General features: G+C 51.2%; 1 protein-coding gene across 4 annotated transcripts in view; it reads left to right on the top strand.

Moving 5' to 3' along the window:
* HK2 (hexokinase 2) overlaps positions 1–18,012 on the top strand; it is a 63,116-nt gene extending 45,104 nt beyond the window's left edge. For all 4 annotated transcript variants that reach the window (XM_045884690.3, XM_064572272.1, XM_064572273.1 and 1 more), the window contains 11 exons: positions 359–514; positions 1,741–1,974; positions 3,200–3,504; positions 5,688–5,836; positions 6,095–6,214; positions 10,150–10,245; positions 10,721–10,820; positions 10,917–11,100; positions 12,393–12,548; positions 13,706–13,939; positions 15,753–18,012. In XM_045884690.3, the coding sequence (XP_045740646.1) occupies positions 359–514; positions 1,741–1,974; positions 3,200–3,504; positions 5,688–5,836; positions 6,095–6,214; positions 10,150–10,245; positions 10,721–10,820; positions 10,917–11,100; positions 12,393–12,548; positions 13,706–13,939; positions 15,753–15,897 (1,879 nt within the window). In that variant the 3' untranslated portion in view covers positions 15,898–18,012. The remainder of the gene's footprint in view (positions 1–358; positions 515–1,740; positions 1,975–3,199; positions 3,505–5,687; positions 5,837–6,094; positions 6,215–10,149; positions 10,246–10,720; positions 10,821–10,916; positions 11,101–12,392; positions 12,549–13,705; positions 13,940–15,752) is intronic.
* Positions 18,013–18,362: the final 350 nt, after the last annotated feature.

Raw genomic sequence — 18,362 nt, 5'->3', positions numbered from 1 at the left:
CTCAAAAGGTTTCATTTTAAAAAAGTATTTCCTTGCTAGAGAAAAAAATTTAAAAGTCACTACCCTACATGTAACTTACTTTCCCTAAAATCCAGGCTGTTCCACAATGTTCCATATGCCCTTTCCCTCCACAGTTGAAGCCCAGCCTGCCTGCAGAGATGGAGCAGACGCCCACACCCTACAGCCTCCCCTGAGCTGTCTCCTCTCTGCACATCTTATTCCCAGCAATGCCACCCAAGTTAGCACTCTGTTGTGCACCAGCTTGCCTTGCGTGCATGTTGCCTCCACGTCCGCGGGGAAGTTGTGAGTTCACTGACAGCCAGGACTGTTCTTTATTGTCTGGTCTGTATCCCTGCAGATTCGAGAAGATGATCAGTGGGATGTACATGGGAGAACTGGTGAGGCTTATCCTGGTGAAGATGGCCAAGGAAGAGCTGCTTTTCGGGGGGAAGCTCAGCCCAGGGCTCCTTGCCACTGGCCAGTTTGAGACCAAAGATGTTTCAGATATCGAAGGGTAAGCTTCCGGGTCCCTCTCTGTTCACCGGGTCTCCGGAAGGGTGGACAGGCCATTGGGGAATGAGGAACGGGAACCAGCCCTTGACCCTTCAGATTTGGACAGCAAGATGGTCTTGTGCAACGTGGGCCATGGCAGGCCTCTGTCTTGACTTGAACTTTTCAGAGAGTCTCCACCCTTGTCCCAAGTGGCTCCTGGTGCTGCATGGGTGGGGGTGGAGCTTGGCTTAATGCCCGAGGCTCCAGTGGGCCCCTTGGGGACTCATGCATTTACTTTCTTTCCCTTTTCCTGAAGCTCTGACATTTCTTTCTCAGTTGGTGATTCTCCAAAAGGGCTCTGTCCTGACCCCTGCTTCCCTAACAGAAGAATAGGTCTTCGGCTGGCCCTGAGATTTACCCATTTAGTTCCAGTACGTATAGCTGAGGCCTGCATTTCACAGAGTGGCATGGATGGGAGTGAGGATGGCCTGAATCTTGTTTTTCAGTTAACAGTATCCAAAGAGTTGGGCCCAGTTTCCCGTTCTTGAGAGTTCCACTTGTCGCTTGAGGAGGCCCTGTTGTTTCAGGGACCAGATGGTGGAGAGGAGGGGAATTGGGTGCTAAAGGGAGCAGTGAAACCGTTCCAGTGACCTCAAGTGGAAACTCTTGAGGGAATTGTGCCTGCTTGTTAAACCCCCAGGGGATGGAAGAGTGCGTACTTGTGAGGTGCTTAGCTCCGCTGAGAAGACTGTGAAGTTCACGGCAGCACACACTAAGCACAGCCTCTAGCATGGGTTAAAGCAGTGCCCGTGCCGTTGTGAAAGGCAGCGAGCTGGCTGCTTCACAGAGAGGGAATGGGGTGGGCTCCGCCGCTGGGTGGTTGGTGGCAGGGACACTGTTCCCTCTACCCCCAGATAAGCAAGCATAGCTCATTCTCTCTCTCTCTCTCTCTCTCTCACACACACACACACTGACACACACAGCTTGGTGTGTAAAGCCATAAGAACAGTGTCTTGTCCTTACTTAGTATGTGCATAAAAAGTACTGCTTTTCCCATTGGAAAAAGAAGCACATGAACCCTGTGTGTGTCTGGGCGAGGAGCCTCCTGTTGGCTCTGTTGTGTTTTCCCCTTATTCTACCTTCCCATCAATGGGCAGAGCCATGGAGGGCGTGTCTGTCCTCACTGGGAGATGGCGCTGGCCCCCCTGGGTTGGGCACGCGCCCACATGCTGTCTTTTTCTTTCCCAGGGAGAAGGACGGCACCTGGAAGGCCCGTGAGGTGCTGGTGCGGCTGGGCATAGACCCGACACAGGAGGACTGCGTGGCCACTCACCGGATCTGCCAGATCGTGTCTACGCGCTCAGCCAGCCTGTGTGCGGCCACCCTGGCGGCCGTGCTGCGGCGCATCAAGGAGAACAAGGGCGAGGAGCGGCTGCGCTCCACCATTGGGGTGGACGGCTCTGTCTACAAGAAGCACCCACAGTGAGTCAGCGTGCCCAGACCCCCCAGCGCCATGGCCCCCAGAGCACTCAAGGACCCCTGACAGGCCTGCGAGAGACCCTAGTGACTCCACGGCCAGCTCTGTTTTGCCTTCTGGGGCGGTGGAGGTGGACCGTAGCTTGAGGGACTTTGTAGGATAAGCTCCCAGCTGGGCATGTGGGGGTCGGGAGGGTGGCATCCTTGGCAGGGGTGGAGGTGATTCCTGAGGGCTCCTGATGCCTGGAGCTCTAGCCAGGGCTCTCCTGGCCACGGGGCTCTGTCTGCCACCCTCTTGTTGAGGAGTTCGGGTTTCTCTGTACTTGTTTCCTTGACGCTCATGTTTGTGGATGGTCTGTTCAGGTGGTGTGTGTTCTGACAGAGGACACCCTGGCACAGCCTCTCTGGCTGACCAGGGCATTGAACTGATCCTGCACTTCCCTCCATGGTTGGTCCTTTGGGTCCTAAGTGCCAAAATATTCAAATTTCAGTTGGCACCTGGCCGATCTCTCTCTTGTGCCCACTTCCTATTTCATTTTTGCTGGATTCGAGCGCCAGTTCCGTGTGCCTTCATTAACTGAATCAAGGTCTCCGCCTTGGTCTTCTAGTCCAGGGCTTCAGAAACACGAAAGTGCACGTGAATCACCGGGGGATCTTGTTAAGAGGCAGAGTCTGATTCGGGGGGTCCAGGCCGAGACCTTGTCTCTGGGCCCCCAGGGGTGCTTGTTGCCCACAGACCGCACCAGGGACAGTGAGGCCCCGGAGACCGTGGCTCAGCACAGCCACCACCCGAGGAGTTCTTGTTGAACACACCTGTGGTCTTGAGCTGTTCAGACGGCCTTGGCATTTTGGGCAGAAATTGGCCAAAGAGACCAAAGTCCAGAAGAGCATTTCTCCTTTTCCTGTTCTGGGTTTTCCGCAGGCAGCGTCTAATGAAAGGGGCACTGCTGGTGTCCGAATCCCCCGATTCCGAGGCTGATGTATTGGGTGGAGGAGCCTCGGCTGTGGGATGGGGAGGTCTTAATGTGACTGTGTGCGAGGGTAGGGGCCTCCTACAGCGGCCCTTTTCCCTTCCCTCTGCTGGGGTGGTCACAGATGACTCTCCGAGCTTGAACAGTGTTGACCGAGAACCTGGGGGTGCCTCCCGGCCTTGCGGCTGAGGCAGCGAGCCCTTCGCACCCTTGACCCTCACCGTGGACCCCCGTCTCTTCCCCTCTCACGGCGGCTGCAGCTTTGCCAAGCGTCTTCACAAGACGGTACGGCGCCTGGTGCCCGACTGTGACGTCCGCTTCCTGCGTTCTGAGGATGGCAGCGGCAAGGGGGCAGCCATGGTGACGGCGGTGGCCTACCGGCTAGCTGACCAACACCGAGCCCGCCAGAACACCCTGGAGTCTCTGAAGCTGAGCCGCGAGCAGCTGCTGGAGGTCAAGAGGAGGATGAACGTGGAGATGGAGCGAGGTCTGAGCAAGGAGACTCACGCCATTGCCCCCGTCAAGATGCTGCCCACCTACGTGTGTGCCACGCCTGATGGCACAGGTAGGCGACAGGGCTGCCACTCAGCTCACCGCGGTGGGCCTTTGTCCTGCTGTCGATGCCCCGGCAGGACTCCCTCCGCCTTAGCATTGGGTATTGGGACCAGTACTAGAAAATGCTAGCGTTCAAGAAGTTCAACCCAGGGGCGCCTGGGTGGCTCAGTCGGTTAAGCGACTGCTTTCGGCTCAGGTCATGATCCTGGAGTCCCGGGATCGAGTCCCGCATCAGGCTACCTGCTCGGCAGGGAGTCTGCTTCTCCCTCTGACCCTCCTCCCTCTCATGTGCTCTCTCTCATTCTGTCTCTCTCAAATAAATAAATAAATAAAATCTTAAAAAAAAAAAAAAAGTTCAACCCAGCCATTCCTCTGCTATAATTTTTTTTTAAGATTTTATTTATTTATTTGAGAGAGAGAGAACGAGAGACAGAGAGCAGGAGAGAGGGGAGGGTCAGAGGGAGAAGCAGACCCCCCACTGAGCAGGGAGCCCAATGCGGGACTCGATCCCGGGACTCCAGGACCATGACCTGAGCCGAAGGCAGTCGCTTAACCGACTGAGCCACCCAGGCATCCCTAAACATCAGTATTTTTTTTTTTTTTTTTTTAAGATTGTATTTATTTGCGAGAGAGAGAATGAGAGACAGAGAGCATGAGAGGGGGGAGGGTCCGAGGGAGAAGCAGACTCCCTGCTCGGCAGGGAGCCTGATGCGGGACTCATCCAGGGACTCCGGGATCATGACCTGAGCCAAAGGCAGTTTGCCTAACCAACTGAGCCACCCAGGCGCCCCCTTCTGCTGTAAATTGAGTGATAATAATGATAAACACTTACTGAATGCCTACAATGGGTCAAACGCTTCTGTAAGCATTTTACACAAAATTTAATTCATTTAATCTTGAACTATTAACAGAGATTAGTACTTAATTTTGTTAACAAACTAATATGTTTGTCATAAAATTGAGGCACAGAGAAATGAAGAAACCTGCCCAAGTTCCCACGGCTGGAAAACGGCAGAGCTGGGATTCGAACCCAGGAATTTTGGTTCCAGGGCCAGTTCTTATAAGCCCTGGGTCAGGGAGTTGGCACACGAAGGCCCACGAGCTCGACCTGGCCCGCTGCCTGTTTTTTTTAAATAAAGTTTGACTAATACGCAGCCACGCCCCTTTGTCTACGCCTTGTTTGTGGCCACTTGGTGCTACCATGACAGAGTGGTGTGGTTATAGCAGGGACTGGCTCACAAGACCTCAAAAGTTTCCTGCCCGACCCTTCCTGGGAGAAGATTGCTGACCACGGTCTGGGTCTTGCACATTAAGAAATGGTGGTCTTTCCCCAATGCAGAGAGAACTAACATGGAGCAGGCCGGCGCTGTCCGGTTGGCACAGGAGCCTGGGCCGTGGTGCCTGCTCTACCCGCCCCTGACCTGTGGGCCCGAGGGAGTGACTCCGCCTGGCTCAGCCAGGTCCCCTTCCTCATCAGAGGGAAAGGCAGTGCCTCCTCCTCGTGGCTGCGTGAGGAGTGTGTTTGAGGCACGTAGCACAGTATTACGATTGCCCAACAGAGGAGGCTTTTCTCACGTAAAAAGGTTTCCCTTCGATTTCCTTTAAAGAGTTGAACTCTGCTGTTTCTTCTCTATTCTAGAAGCTAAGATAAGGTGGCCTTTGATTCAGCACGAATGATACATTTAGATTTTTTTTTAAGATTTTATTTATTTATTTGACACAGAGAGAGAGAGAGCGCGTGTACGTGTGAGAGAGCACAAGCAGGAAGGAGGGGCAGAGGGAGAGGGAGAAGCAGAAGCAGACTCCCTGCTGAGCAGGGAGCCGATCCCAGGACTCTGGGATCATGACCTGAGCCGAAGGCAGACGCTTAACTGACTGAGCCCCCCCACCAGCGCCCCTAGATATTTGAGTGTACTGTATCACGTATCACAGTTTCCGGTGTCACGCAGAGCTCATTGTGACTTCTGGCCCACGTGAACTCATCTGAGGACCACTAGGGAGGTAGCAAGGCTCTGGTCCCAGGGATCTTATTTTCTTTCCTATTCAGTGGAGCACACAGTCCATCTCCCCTGAGGGTGCTGAGGGCTGCCAGAAGAGGTCTCCCTTAGGAGAAAGGACTTTATAGACCATCACTCTCTGCGGTGCTGACGTGGTGACGCTCCAGTCCATCACCTTCCCGGGTTTATTTTTCAGAGAAAGGTGACTTCCTGGCCTTGGACCTTGGGGGTACCAACTTCCGGGTCCTGCTGGTGCGAGTGAGGAATGGAAAGCGGCGTGGAGTAGAGATGCACAACAAGATCTACTCTATCCCGCAGGAGGTCATGCACGGCACGGGGGACGAGGTAAGGCAGGGTGGCGCCTCTGGGAGGGGACCCCAGTAGATACCCGAGTCTCGCCCGGGAGGACAGTGCTTTCTCTGCTCAGCCAAGGTCCCAGGGAAGGCCAGGTGGGCTGGGGCCCTGGCCTGGTCTTCCCCCAGGTTTGTGCCTGAGCGTGCATTTCTCCCGAGTGCAGCCCCCGAGCTTGTGGCCAGATCCTGCTGGGGGGGCACCCTGCCCTGGGCCGGGGCCCCTTCCTCAGAGCCTAACTTCTCCCTGCAGCTCTTTGACCACATCGTCCAGTGCATCGCCGACTTCCTTGAGTACATGGGCATGAAGGGCGTGTCCCTGCCTCTGGGTTTCACCTTCTCCTTCCCCTGCCAGCAGAACAGCCTGGATGAGGTAACAGACTCCCTGGGGGGCTTTGCCTCTGGGCTTTATTGACCCTACCCCAGCCAGGGTTTGGAGCAAGGGAGAAAGTTGAGTTGAGAGAAGGAAAAGGGCATGAGTAAGCAGTCGTGACAAGGGGCCTGTTGATGGGCGTGATTCAGTTGGAGCTGGTAGAGGTTAAGAAGATCACAATCTTTGGGAAGATGATGATGACGCTTATCAAAATACTAACAGTGAACATTTTTTTTTTTAAAGATTTTATTTATTTATTTGAGAGAGAGAGAATGAGAGAGAGCACATGGGGGTGGGGGGTCAGAGGGAGAAGCAGACTCCCTGCCGAGCAGGGAGCCCGATGCGGGACTTGATCCAGGGACTCCAGGATCATGACCTGAGCTGAAGGCAGTCGCTTAACCAACTGAGCCACCCAGGCGCCCCAGTGAACATTTTTATAGTACTTTATGCCAGGCACAGTGGTAGGCTTCCTATGTGTGTTATCTCATTTAACCCTCACAGTGACCATAGAAGGTAGGTAGGTGTTTGTATGCCCATTTTGCAGAAAGGAAAACAAAGTCTGTAGAGATGCCAAGTATCTTGTGTCAGATCAGAAGGCTTGGAAGTGGCAAGCCAAGAACTGAATTCTGGTTTCCTGATACCTGAGCCCATGTTCTCAGGGATGCTCACCAGCTCCTGCAGGACATTTTCATTCACCTCCTGTTATTTAGGTGCCCCAGTGCTTCTCTAGTCTTAGCTTTGCTTTTCATTCCTTTTCAATTTGCCTTGCGTGAGTGAAGCAGGTGGGCTGAGAGCTGGTGTGCTCAGCTATTCCGGACATGGTGTGTTGAGAACGGAGGAGAGCGGAGTACCGTGCTTGGGCTTGTTCTGGGTTGACAGTCGGCATACCAGATGTTAGGATACTATTGTCTAAGCAGTTGTTCTCGGTCTCCATCGGTCCTCTAGAAGCGTACACGCACGTTTACAAATGGACAGTGTGCGGTGGACAGAGTGGCCAGGGTACACAAGTCGTGGCTCCTGCTTTGGGGTCTCACACACGAACTGTGCCAATGGCAAGGAAGCAAGCGCAGGAAGGCATGAGTTGCCGGTGGGAACGGGGCACCAGTGGGGTACCAGAGTGATGTTAACCTGAGCGAGACTTGGATCGGCTTCCAAGTCCAAAGAAGGAGTGGACGGGGAAGAAGGGCAGGCAGGCAGGCCTGGCTGTGTATGGGGGAGCACGGAGGCGGGAAACGTCCCAGGTACGGGGAGCTCGGTCCAGCGGGGAAGAAAGGCCAGCATTTGCCACAGGGTCCCGGAACAGTAGCCTGCATGTTGCTCAGCTGAGTTTTGTAGATGTTTCCTCCTCTTCCCCTTGGAGCTGAATCCATCATGCGCACCAGTTCAGCGGAGGTTTTGGGGTGTCCTGCAATGAAAACCCTTGCCTAATGCAGTATTTCCCAACACCTGTCACTGTGTGTCCGCTGTTACTAGGGCAGTGTTGCGTCTCGCTTTTCTGTTCTTTTCCAATTTTATTGAGATGGTAACATGCACGCCGTAGAAGCTGAAGGAGCCCAGCACCATGTTTGACTTACATATATTGTGAACTGATCGCCAAAAGTTTAGTTAACATTTGTCATCTCCTATAGAGACAAAACAAGAAAAAGAATAAAAAAGTGTTTTTTTCCTTGTAATGAGAACTCTTAGGATTTACTCTTTCATGATTTTCGAATACACTGTACAGTAGTGTTCGCTGTGTTCATCCCGTCCTGAGTACTTAACTTACCTTATCACTGGAAGTTGGTACGTTTGACCACCTTCCTCTGATTCCCTCTCCCCAGCCTTTCTCATTCCTTTGTCTCGACACATGTTTTTTCTCATGATTTTCAATGCACTGGGTTTTCAAAGCCTTCTCCATTTGCATCAGTTCACCAAAGGGAACATGAAGATCCATATTTATGTGATACTTAATGAGACATTGCTTATTATAATGAAAACATCAGGAACAAACCCATTGTTCAACACTTGGGAAATAGTTAATAAATTCTGAGCAACCTGCTGCCTCGTAAAATATGGATAAAATTCTGAGCACCCTGAGCAACCTGGAAGAAATTTCAATGATGGGGAAAAAAACCGATGGTAAGACTCAAACATTTTTTAAGAAAAAGATAGTCTCTGCAGTATAGAAACCCGAAAAAAACACAGTTCATAAGAAGATGGAACATAGCACTCCAGTACACATGCTTCCAGGCTTTTCCTACTGAAATATTTTTCAATAGACACACCTCACTTTTCATGCCAACACGTATATATCGTGAATTATTTATCCGGTGGCCCAAGAACACCTTCACTATTTCTACCTGAATGATGAGATTCCAGGTTCATTGTATTAGATTTCATTCTGTATGTTCTAAGTTTCTGCAGGGAGCACACATATAGTCTAGCATTGTAAAAATTAAGAGCAGATGCAGGGCACCTGGGTGGCTCAGTCATTAAGTGTCTGCCTTCAGCTCAGGTCATGATCCCAGGGTCCTGGGATCGAACCCCACATCGGGCTCCCTGCACAGCAGAAAGCCTGCTTCTCCCTCTCCCACTCTCCCTGCTTGTGTTCCCTCTCTCGCTGTGTCTCTCTGTCAAATAAATAAATAAAATCTTTGAAAAATAAATTAAGAGCAGATGAAGCAGAAGCTGGGTTCTGTCATTCCATCTGTCTGTAAGCTGGATTCTGCTTTGCTAAGATCATCCTGTTGTGTGGAAAATCAGCAGGTGCCAAGGCCCAGAGACCCCAAGCTGCCTCGACCACCTGGCGGCCTGGGGCACGTCTCCCCAGCAGCAGGGGCGGCCTCTGCATGTGTCATTATTAAGGACCACCTGAAATAATGTCATTTGATCATTCTGTAAACTTGAAAGTGCCAAATACAAAATTTCGTTAGAGGTGTGAAGCTAATCTGTAGGCAAGACCGTTAGGTGGAGATGAGCATGCCATTGTTAGGATGTAGGTATGTAAAGCCGGATGCGGCTGGGATTGTATCTTGTTTTTCCAAATCTCCTGGGATCTGAGCACAGTGTGACACATCCAGGTTGACTTGTGGTTCCAAACTCACCTGGGCCATAAAATGCCAAGCTCGTGGCGAGGCCAGGCAAGGCCTGGAGAGACCATGGATGTGGGTGGATAGTGAGCATACAGCCCATTTATGGATTCTGGCCTTGCAGGAAGGGGCCCATGAGCCCTTGGTGCTGGTTTCCTGCTGGGCCGCAGCAGCAGAGAGGGACTGGGGACAGTACATGAATCAGTTCTCCCACATGTAAAACCACCACGTATCTGTCTGTTCCCCAGAGGGCCCCGTGACCCGGCAGCCGGCCACATTAAAGATGAGTGGCTTAGGGCGGTCTGTGAGGAGACGAGAACACTTCCCTCACTGGGGTGGTGTGAAGCCTAGTGTCACCCACCTATGGTCAGCGCACTTGTTCATGCCCGACTAGAGTTTGACAATTAAGAGACACACTCTGACTTCTGATGTAAATTGAGGAGAGGACAGAGCAAACTGCTTTTCCCAGTGAATGACACACTTCACTCCATGGCAGGGGCACTGGTGTGGTGCTTAGGGGCCCATGGAGTCGGCGGGCCTGGGGGGTGGGGGTGGGGGCGGGGAAGTCCTGCTCCTCTCCTCCAAGCTTCAGGCCTTGAGCAGATTATCCCAGAGCTGCAGTTAGTGAAAAGGGGCATTATAACGACATTTCACCAGTTTGCTGTGAGGATTAAATGATGGAACAGACACCTAACGAACTTGGGGGTCTCAAGGTCTCAAATGATGCTCCATCACGTGTGGGAGAGATGGTTGGTTATTGAAGGGGGCTGTACGACTTGGTGGTGAGGTTGGGGACTGGAGGCACAGCAGGGCCACGGGGATGACACAGGAGCCCTCCTCTGATATCCTCTTCTGATTTTTTTTTAGAGCATCCTCCTCAAGTGGACTAAAGGCTTCAAGGCATCGGGCTGTGAGGGAGAGGACGTGGTCACGCTGCTGAAGGAGGCCATCCACCGGCGAGAGGTGGGACAGGCGCGCCACGAGGCCTGGGATGACCCGTGGTCACAAAGTGGGGAAATGCTGGGTGCAGGTGCATGGGTCAGGGAGAGAATTAACGTGATCCTTCGGCGATGATTGAGTGTCCCCTGTGTGTCAAGCTCTGCTCTTGGCACTGAGGATTCAGGAATGACCACAACAAACTCTGGTGCTATAAACAAACTCATGAGCTAGTGTCAGGTGCTGCCACACTGGGAAGAAAAAGGAAGTCGGGTGAGGACAGGATGAGTGGGCTAGAGAAGGGCACTTTTAAATAGCCCAACCAGGGAACCTCCCTGAGGAGGTGACATTTGAGCAGGGACCTGAATGAAAAGAGAGAATGAGCCATGCTGTATAAAAAACACTTACATAAATTACAAACATACAAATCTCCCTTATAAGTGTCTGAAAGAAAAATGTTGGGGTTCATTGGTGGACTGGGGATCTGCTTTTGCCCTCTCAGGAGTTTGACCTGGACGTGGTCGCTGTGGTGAATGACACAGTCGGGACTATGATGACCTGTGGCTATGAAGACCCTCACTGTGAAGTCGGCCTCATCGTTGGTAAGGCCCCGGCTGCCATTCCTGCGCCGTGCCCCAGAGGCTCGGGTGGAGGGAGGACGGTCCGCGGCAAGGCGCTGACGTGTTTGTGACTGGCAGGCACGGGCAGCAACGCCTGCTACATGGAGGAGATGCGGAACGTGGAGCTGGTAGAGGGGGAGGAGGGCCGGATGTGTGTCAACATGGAGTGGGGGGCCTTCGGGGACAACGGATGCCTCGACGACTTCCGCACGGAATTTGATGTGGCTGTGGATGAGCTTTCCCTCAACCCTGGCAGACAGAGGTAGGTACCCCATTGCGGGTGGGTCCTGGTACGGGTACCCCAAAACTGCATGGTGACGAGCGGTCAGATCCTCTACAACAACAAATCCCAGGACCCTCATTTTTGAGATGTGAAGAGAGGAAATGTCCTTGGAAAGGGCTTCTTGTCAAATACATTTGGAAAGTTCTCCCTGCTGGACTGTGATGCCTTCAAAGTTCATTTGGGAAAACAGGTCACAATATTCGTTCTGAGGAGCATTTCCTATAGGGATTCGGTCACATAGGTTTTAGACGAACAGGGGACACTGAGGAGCACAGAGCTAGAAAATTCAAGAAGCAGCCTGCCCACCCCTGCCTGTGAGAATGGGAGAGAGGGTGTTCAAACCTAGGTCTGGGACGGTGAGGAAAAGCAGACATCTGCTGATCGTACGGTAAAGAAGCTGGTGTGGCAGAGAGAGGAACAGGAAGCAGACAGGAATGCATCTCTTCCTCCATCCATCCATTATGTAGCATCCTCTGTTGTCCGGCCTGGACAGGGGTCAGCCCCAGCCTCACAAAGCCCCCAGGATGGTGGGGAGGGGCTCTGAGCTGCGCGACGATAGTGTAAGATCCAGCACACTTGCCACTGGGAAGATGTGTGTAGTGTTTCCTAACTGGATATGGTCAGGGACCATAGTTCTGCAGAATAATACACTTTTGTCGAGAGTAGAGGTCACAGACTAAAATGCTTCTAGGGGCCGGACAGGTGTCATTAATGAAACAAAGGGTGAGACAAGATGGAGTGGTGCTGGGGGTCTTGGTTGAAACTTGGGGGTCTCAAACTTCTTTAAAGGCACTATGCAGGGCCAGAAGTAATCTGGCATTTTCGCCACTGAGTAATCACATTCAATCCTAGTGGACAAGACGGGTTCTCCAGTTGCACTAGTTACTTGTGTGATAATGATGTCGTGGTTTAGAGAGAAAGCCTGCTGAATGCCTGGTGAAGTTCACGGTTAAGACTCAGCATTCTGCCCTCTTCTTAGAAGTGGGCTTTGGGTGTGTTTTCCTCCTTGAGGAGGTGGGAGTAAGCATTGGAAGGTAATGAGCCCGGAAGATGGGGATGACCCCAGGAACCCCATGGTCCTCAGGCGGGCGCTGTGGTCAGTTTCACTGAAGGCCGTGGGTCTGTGCGTGCAGATACCAGGCATCCTGCCCAAGTGAATCAAGTAGCACTTCCTTTCCCACCCAGGGGAATCTGCATGCCGTCTCCTTGCTAATGCTCTGGGCATCACCCCTTCCTACATGCGTCCTCCATGAACGTCATCTGCATTGCAGGTTCGAGAAAATGATCAGCGGCATGTACTTGGGGGAGATTGTCCGTAACATCCTCATCGATTTCACCAAGCGTGGGCTGCTCTTCCGTGGCCGCATCTCAGAGCGGCTCAAGACAAGGGGAATCTTTGAAACCAAGTTCCTGTCTCAGATTGAGAGGTGAGAATTTGGGTCTGGGGTCGGGTGGGACCGCGTCCTCCCTCTCATGGACAGACAAGCTGAAGGATTTCCAGAGCTCAAGTAAGATCAGGGTATGGCTTATATACAGGTCAGTTTGGTCACAGAGACATAGCTCTACTGTTTAAATAAAAAAAGTAACTCATGGATAGTTGGCATTTTAAGCATGAAAAGTCCTGCTGAGCTGCCAGGAGCCCATGCAAAGTAATATTGTTGGGTTTTAGGCCAGTTATCAAAGGTGGGAAGGTAACCTGTTCACAGGATGTAAATTGGAACGCACGGAGGGTGTAGCCTATTAAAGCCCTTGCGCCGGGCAGGAGGGCGCTTCGAACTGCGGCCGCGGTGAGAGGAGAAGCAGGATCGAGTGAAGGCGGGCATGCCAGGCAGTCAGAAATCCGTTAAAGCAAAACCTCCCTCCTCCCATCTAATAATGGCAGCGAAGCCGGCTCCAGATTAGAACAGGGACTTCCAGAGCCCTTGACAAGTGGCTTCTGTGCGTCCCTGTCAGGTGTGTGGGAGGACAGGAGGCGGCTGAGCGCCAGAGCGGGGGCGCTAGGGCATCTGCACCAGCGACGCAAGAAGATGTTCGAGTTTGCGTGTCCGTTTGCGTGCAGGAAGCCGATTCCGGAGTCCTAAGACAGTTCCCTTGATATGATAAGATTTATATTCTTCTTACAATTCGATTCACATTTGTTTCATAAAGACTGCACCAGCCGCCATCAGACCACCCTGGGAGGGGGTAGAAATAGAGCAGGGTCTATGCTGGGAGGCAGCGGAAGCCTGTCCCATTGACCCGGGAACAACACGGAGGAAACGGGTAGCAAAGAGCTTTGCAGCCGAAAACGCCAACTACAGGCATCCTCACTGCCTTTGTTCTTTCCAAATGAGTGGAAAGCTAGACAGTGGCTGTCTTGTTCTCTTGAATACCGCTTGTGGGGTAGCAGTACCCCCCCACAACCCGGCCAGGTGGAAACAGGAGCTGTTTCTTTGCCTGTCACACTCAGGAGGGCACTACGGGGTCCAGTGGGATGAGCACTGCTTCCTGGACTGAGGTCAAGAACAGGAGCCACCTGGCGGGGGCTGCTGCCAGCTCCTCGTGTATGTGACTGACCCCTCGCTGTTGTGTGTCCCCCCCGCAGTGACTGCCTGGCCCTGCTGCAGGTCCGCGCCATCCTGCACCACCTGGGGCTCGAGAGCACGTGTGACGATAGCATCATTGTCAAAGAGGTATGCACCGTGGTGGCGCGGCGGGCAGCCCAGCTCTGTGGTGCGGGCATGGCCGCCGTGGTGGACAAGATCCGAGAGAACCGGGGGCTGGACACCCTCAAAGTGACCGTGGGCGTGGATGGGACCCTCTACAAGCTACACCCTCAGTGAGTGCCTGACCTCCACTCTCCCTGCCCATCTTTCTCTCTCCATCTGTTCTTTCCTTGCCTTCTCTTTCTCTCTTTTTATTTTATAGCAAACCACCCGGCATTCCGAATGAGTGTATATAACGTAGACGCTTTAGTTTAGAGGTTAAAAACCAGAAGTAGGGCTGTGTTTACCACCCAGCTTGGAGGACTCAGGGTTGCACCCCTGCCCCCTGCCAGGGACAGGTACTCTGGTGACTCGGTCCCTAGCTGTCTCTCCCTGTGTATCTGTGTTTGTATCGCTACTGTTTGGTTTTCCTTAGATTTGAAACTGCTGTCAGGGGAATCCTCTGGCATCTCTCCTTTGGGGACTGGCTTTTCCCACACAGCACGTACAGTTTTGAGATGCATCCACACTGGAGTATGGGATTGTAGTTTGTGAATTTTCAGGGCTGCGGAGCATACCTCTGAATGAGTATACTATAGTTCATTGTACTGCTAATGGATATTAGCTTATTTCTAGATTTTGTCTGTTACAAACAGTGCTCCTGCGAACATTCTTGGAATGTATGCTGGAACTCCGGAGTGGGGTATTTTCTGCAGTCCGGCGCGGGGGCTGGCGGACTTAGAGCCACGACTGTTTTTGTAAATAAAGTTTTACTGGAATGCGGCCATGCCCACTGATGTTATGTGTTGTCTCTGGCTGCTTTCACTCTACAATGGCAGTGTGTTGCCCACAGAGCTGAAAGCCTATCTACTGTCTGGCTCTTTATAGAAAGCGTGTCTCTCGAACCCGCCCCCCCCCAGTGTGGAAGCACTGAATTCCCTATTCTTTCTACACTTTTCCCTGTCTCTCCATCTCTTTTCTCTCATCAGCCGTTGTTCCTCTCCCTTCGTTACTCATTTGCATATGTTTTGAGTAAATCATTTTGAATTCAGGAAGTGCCCCAATCCCTTCCCCTGGAAGCTTCTCAGCTCAAAGTTAAAAGAATAGAGCTATTACCCTGGTCTGGGCAATAGGTGGGACAGTGAGGATAGAGAGACTCCTCAATTGAAATGTTGCCTGCTCTCACCATGACCGTCTCGAGGAGTTGAGACACTTGCCCAAAGTTTATACAGTTACTGGAAAGAGAGAAACTTGCAGTTACCTCTCTTGATGATCAGTGCCTCATAAGTGGGAATCTTGGTCCCAGATGAGAGTGGGGAGGGGGACAGAAGTCAAGCCCCTGGCACTGCGGCTTGTTTCATAGATGAGGAGGACATCCTGACCCTGTTATGTTGGGGGACATGGTGCCTATCTGTTTCTCTGATCCCATACTGAAAGGCTCTACAATCACCATAATGTGCCAACAGTAACCCCCCGAGCCTGCTCCTTGTATCTTTAATGACATTTTGGATTAGATGTGGGTCTACATGAGTCCATACCCCTGGAAAATGAAGTGTCACGTGCACGGGGCTTGGTCTTCCTTCCAGAGTTCGTGGACAGGCTGTGCACTTCCGCAGTGCACACCTGTGGTGCCCGTGACCCTTGACTCTCTCCTCCACTGATGAGTTTTCGGAACACAACCTTCAGAATCTCAGACAGTTGACTCCCAGTGGCTCTCAGCTCCGCACTTGCCTGCTGTGACATAGACTTTGGGCATGTTGCTAGCCTCTCGAAGCCTTGATACATAGTACATAGTGAGTGTTTAATACACAGTAGCTGTCATCCTCTTGCTCATCTTAATAATTCCTGGGCTTCCAGCATCACTTCCTAGGATCTCACCTCGGGGGACACAAATCAATCATGACTAAGGTGTTTTCTCCCCCTGTGTCTTCCTCCCAACACTTGCAGCTTTGCCAAAGTCATGCACGAGACGGTGAAGGACCTGGCTCCGAAATGTGACGTGTCCTTCCTGGAGTCAGAGGACGGCAGCGGGAAGGGGGCGGCTCTCATCACTGCTGTGGCCTGCCGCATCCGCGAGGCTGGCCAGCGATAGAGTCCCTGAAATCCGGAAGGGACTTCCTCTCATTCCCCTTCTTCCCTGCTTTAAATTATAAGATATCATCCTCTGTGTCAGAGACAGGCCCCTGGGCTTTTCCCTGGCAGAGAGGAGCCTGTGGGACTGGGTGTGGTCTCTGGATTCTCACTGTTGAGCCCAGTGCCCAAGCCTTGGCCCTCCCGAGATACATATGTTTTGAAGTAAGGACTTGGTCATACTTGTCCAACTATTCCTACTGGTTCTTTTAAAACTCAAGACAAATTTTAACCTTTAGTCACCCCTCTGGCCAAATTCCATGTCCCTGCATAATCCTACAGGATGGGGACACTAATGAAAAGATACAGTGGCTTCCCCATGGACCCTGAACATGGTATTTCTAAGGTGAAGAGCATTCCCCAGCACGGAGGCTGATACTGTGTCTCCTCTGAATCTGGAGGGATCTCCACTAACTTGAGCCTGATTCTCCCACAGGCAGAGGGGCAGGGGCGGGAGGAGAGGCAGCATTGTTGGGGGGGGTGGGTAGGAGTCCGTGGATAGCCACGTGGCAGCCCCTCTTTAACCTCCTTTACAAGCCTGGTGGGTTCCAGCGGAGGCTTGTCCTGGAATTAAAGCATCCCGAATCCGAGAAAGCAAAACCAAGGCCATGAGTGGGTTCCTGAGTCATCCATGAGCAATGGACCTCTGGGGCAGGGGAGACTTCTTGGTCTGTTTTTAAGATTTTTCCTGCAGAAGTGGAAACAACTCTATTTTCATTTTAATTTATGTTTGAAATTTATTTAGTTCATGAAGTACATCCGCTCCTTTACCTTGATACTGTATGTAATGATTGGTTGTATGTAATGTATTTATATGTCAATGTGTTATGTACATAAATACACAGGGTCTTTTCAGACTTGGCCTCTGTAGTAGATTTGTGTAGTTACAGGATGGAAGGTGAAGATACTGACAGGTTACTAGAAATACCTCATTCGCCTGCGGGAAGAGAAGGGAAGCCTCTTCAGGGTGAGTGAATGGCTAAGTAGCTCCTTCCTGGCCCCTTTTTAACCTGCAGACTGGGAAACATGGAAAGCAGGGCACAGTGAGGGAAGCTGGGTCTGTGGATCGAAGAAACCACAGAAACAGGCTGCTCTGTCTAGACCTTCCTGGGGCAACAGTACACGGGCTCTTAACCAAAGCAAACAGGAATCCTTCCAGACAGATTCATTGCTTAAGAATGATCATTCTTAGGGTAGTCAGTAGTATTTTTAAGCTAAGAAGATAAAGGAAGCCACCAAGAGCACTTCTTTAAAAATTCTGTCTCACTGTTAACAGCAAACCAAAACCAAACAATGAAACAATCAAAATGAAGAAAACCTCAGGGACAACACTTTTAAAGGCAGATTTGTGCCCTCCTAGCCAAATTGGTCTGTTTTGTAAATGTTTTTCCAAGAAGCGTTGTCCGAGGGCTTCTTGAGGCTGAGCTGTTTTTATACACAGTATTTATTTCAAACTGTTGGTGGGGATGGGGGGAGTAGGGTGGCATAAAATCTTCCACGCTCTACCTTTCAGGAGTGCAGTTAATTCTGAATCTGAACACCACTTCCTCCCTAAAATATGCACACCCACACCCTGCAACTAATGACCCTAGAACACTATTGAGTGGGAAATTGAGGCTCACAAGGAAGGAAAGACGGGACTCGATAGCACCCAACTTGGCACACTGATCACACTTGTACTGAGGACAACGTCTAGATCTACAGATCACTAAAGAATGCCCAAGAAGTAGAGATGAATTTTCACTTTTAAACTTGAAAATTAGGCACTGTCTGTGAAATTGCACCTTTTTTTTTTTTTTAAAGGTAGAGCTGTGTGTGCGGCTATTCAAGATATGTTGTTGGTTTCCAAAAAGGAAAATGCATTTTGAATGTCTGTGTTCCCACAGTTAGGTGACAGTTCCTTGTTGATGCTGCTTTGCCTGATGTAAATACAGTGAATCTCAATCTTTGACTGGGATGTGTTGATTCTCAAATCTTTGAGCACTCAGTCTAGTAAAGATGTTGTCATGTATAATAAAGAGCTAGTTGAATTAACTATGTGATGTTAACTATTAATAAATTTTAACATTTTTCAAAATATCCAATGTGTGCTTCATGAGGATTTTTTTTTAAGAGTGCAGTCTTTGGGGCATATTAGTACTTCCTGGCTGGTCTGAATAATTAATGAGTATCTCGATTTTGACTGTATGTACTTACTTGCCTGTCAGGAATGTGGCCAAGACTTGGTCTTGACCCCAGATGTTATTTCTCTTCCCAGAAACTCAGTTCCAATGGAACTGGAGGATAGATGACCTTTCCTAGGCCATTTTTGAGCCCCTAGCTTTCAAGCATCAGTGAAGAAGCCTGGCTGGCTAAGGAGTTTAAGGAGTTTGGCTGAGCTGTTAGCAGAGGCCTCAGGGGCTCTGGCTGGTCTCCGTAGGCATGTGA

This window comes from Mirounga angustirostris, unplaced genomic scaffold (genome assembly GCF_029215605.1).
Source record: "Mirounga angustirostris isolate CCGP_5_RB_7025 unplaced genomic scaffold, mMirAng1.0.hap1 SCAF_10, whole genome shotgun sequence".
NCBI lineage: Eukaryota > Metazoa > Chordata > Mammalia > Carnivora > Phocidae > Mirounga > Mirounga angustirostris.
This window is presented reverse-complemented; position numbering and strand designations above follow the sequence as displayed.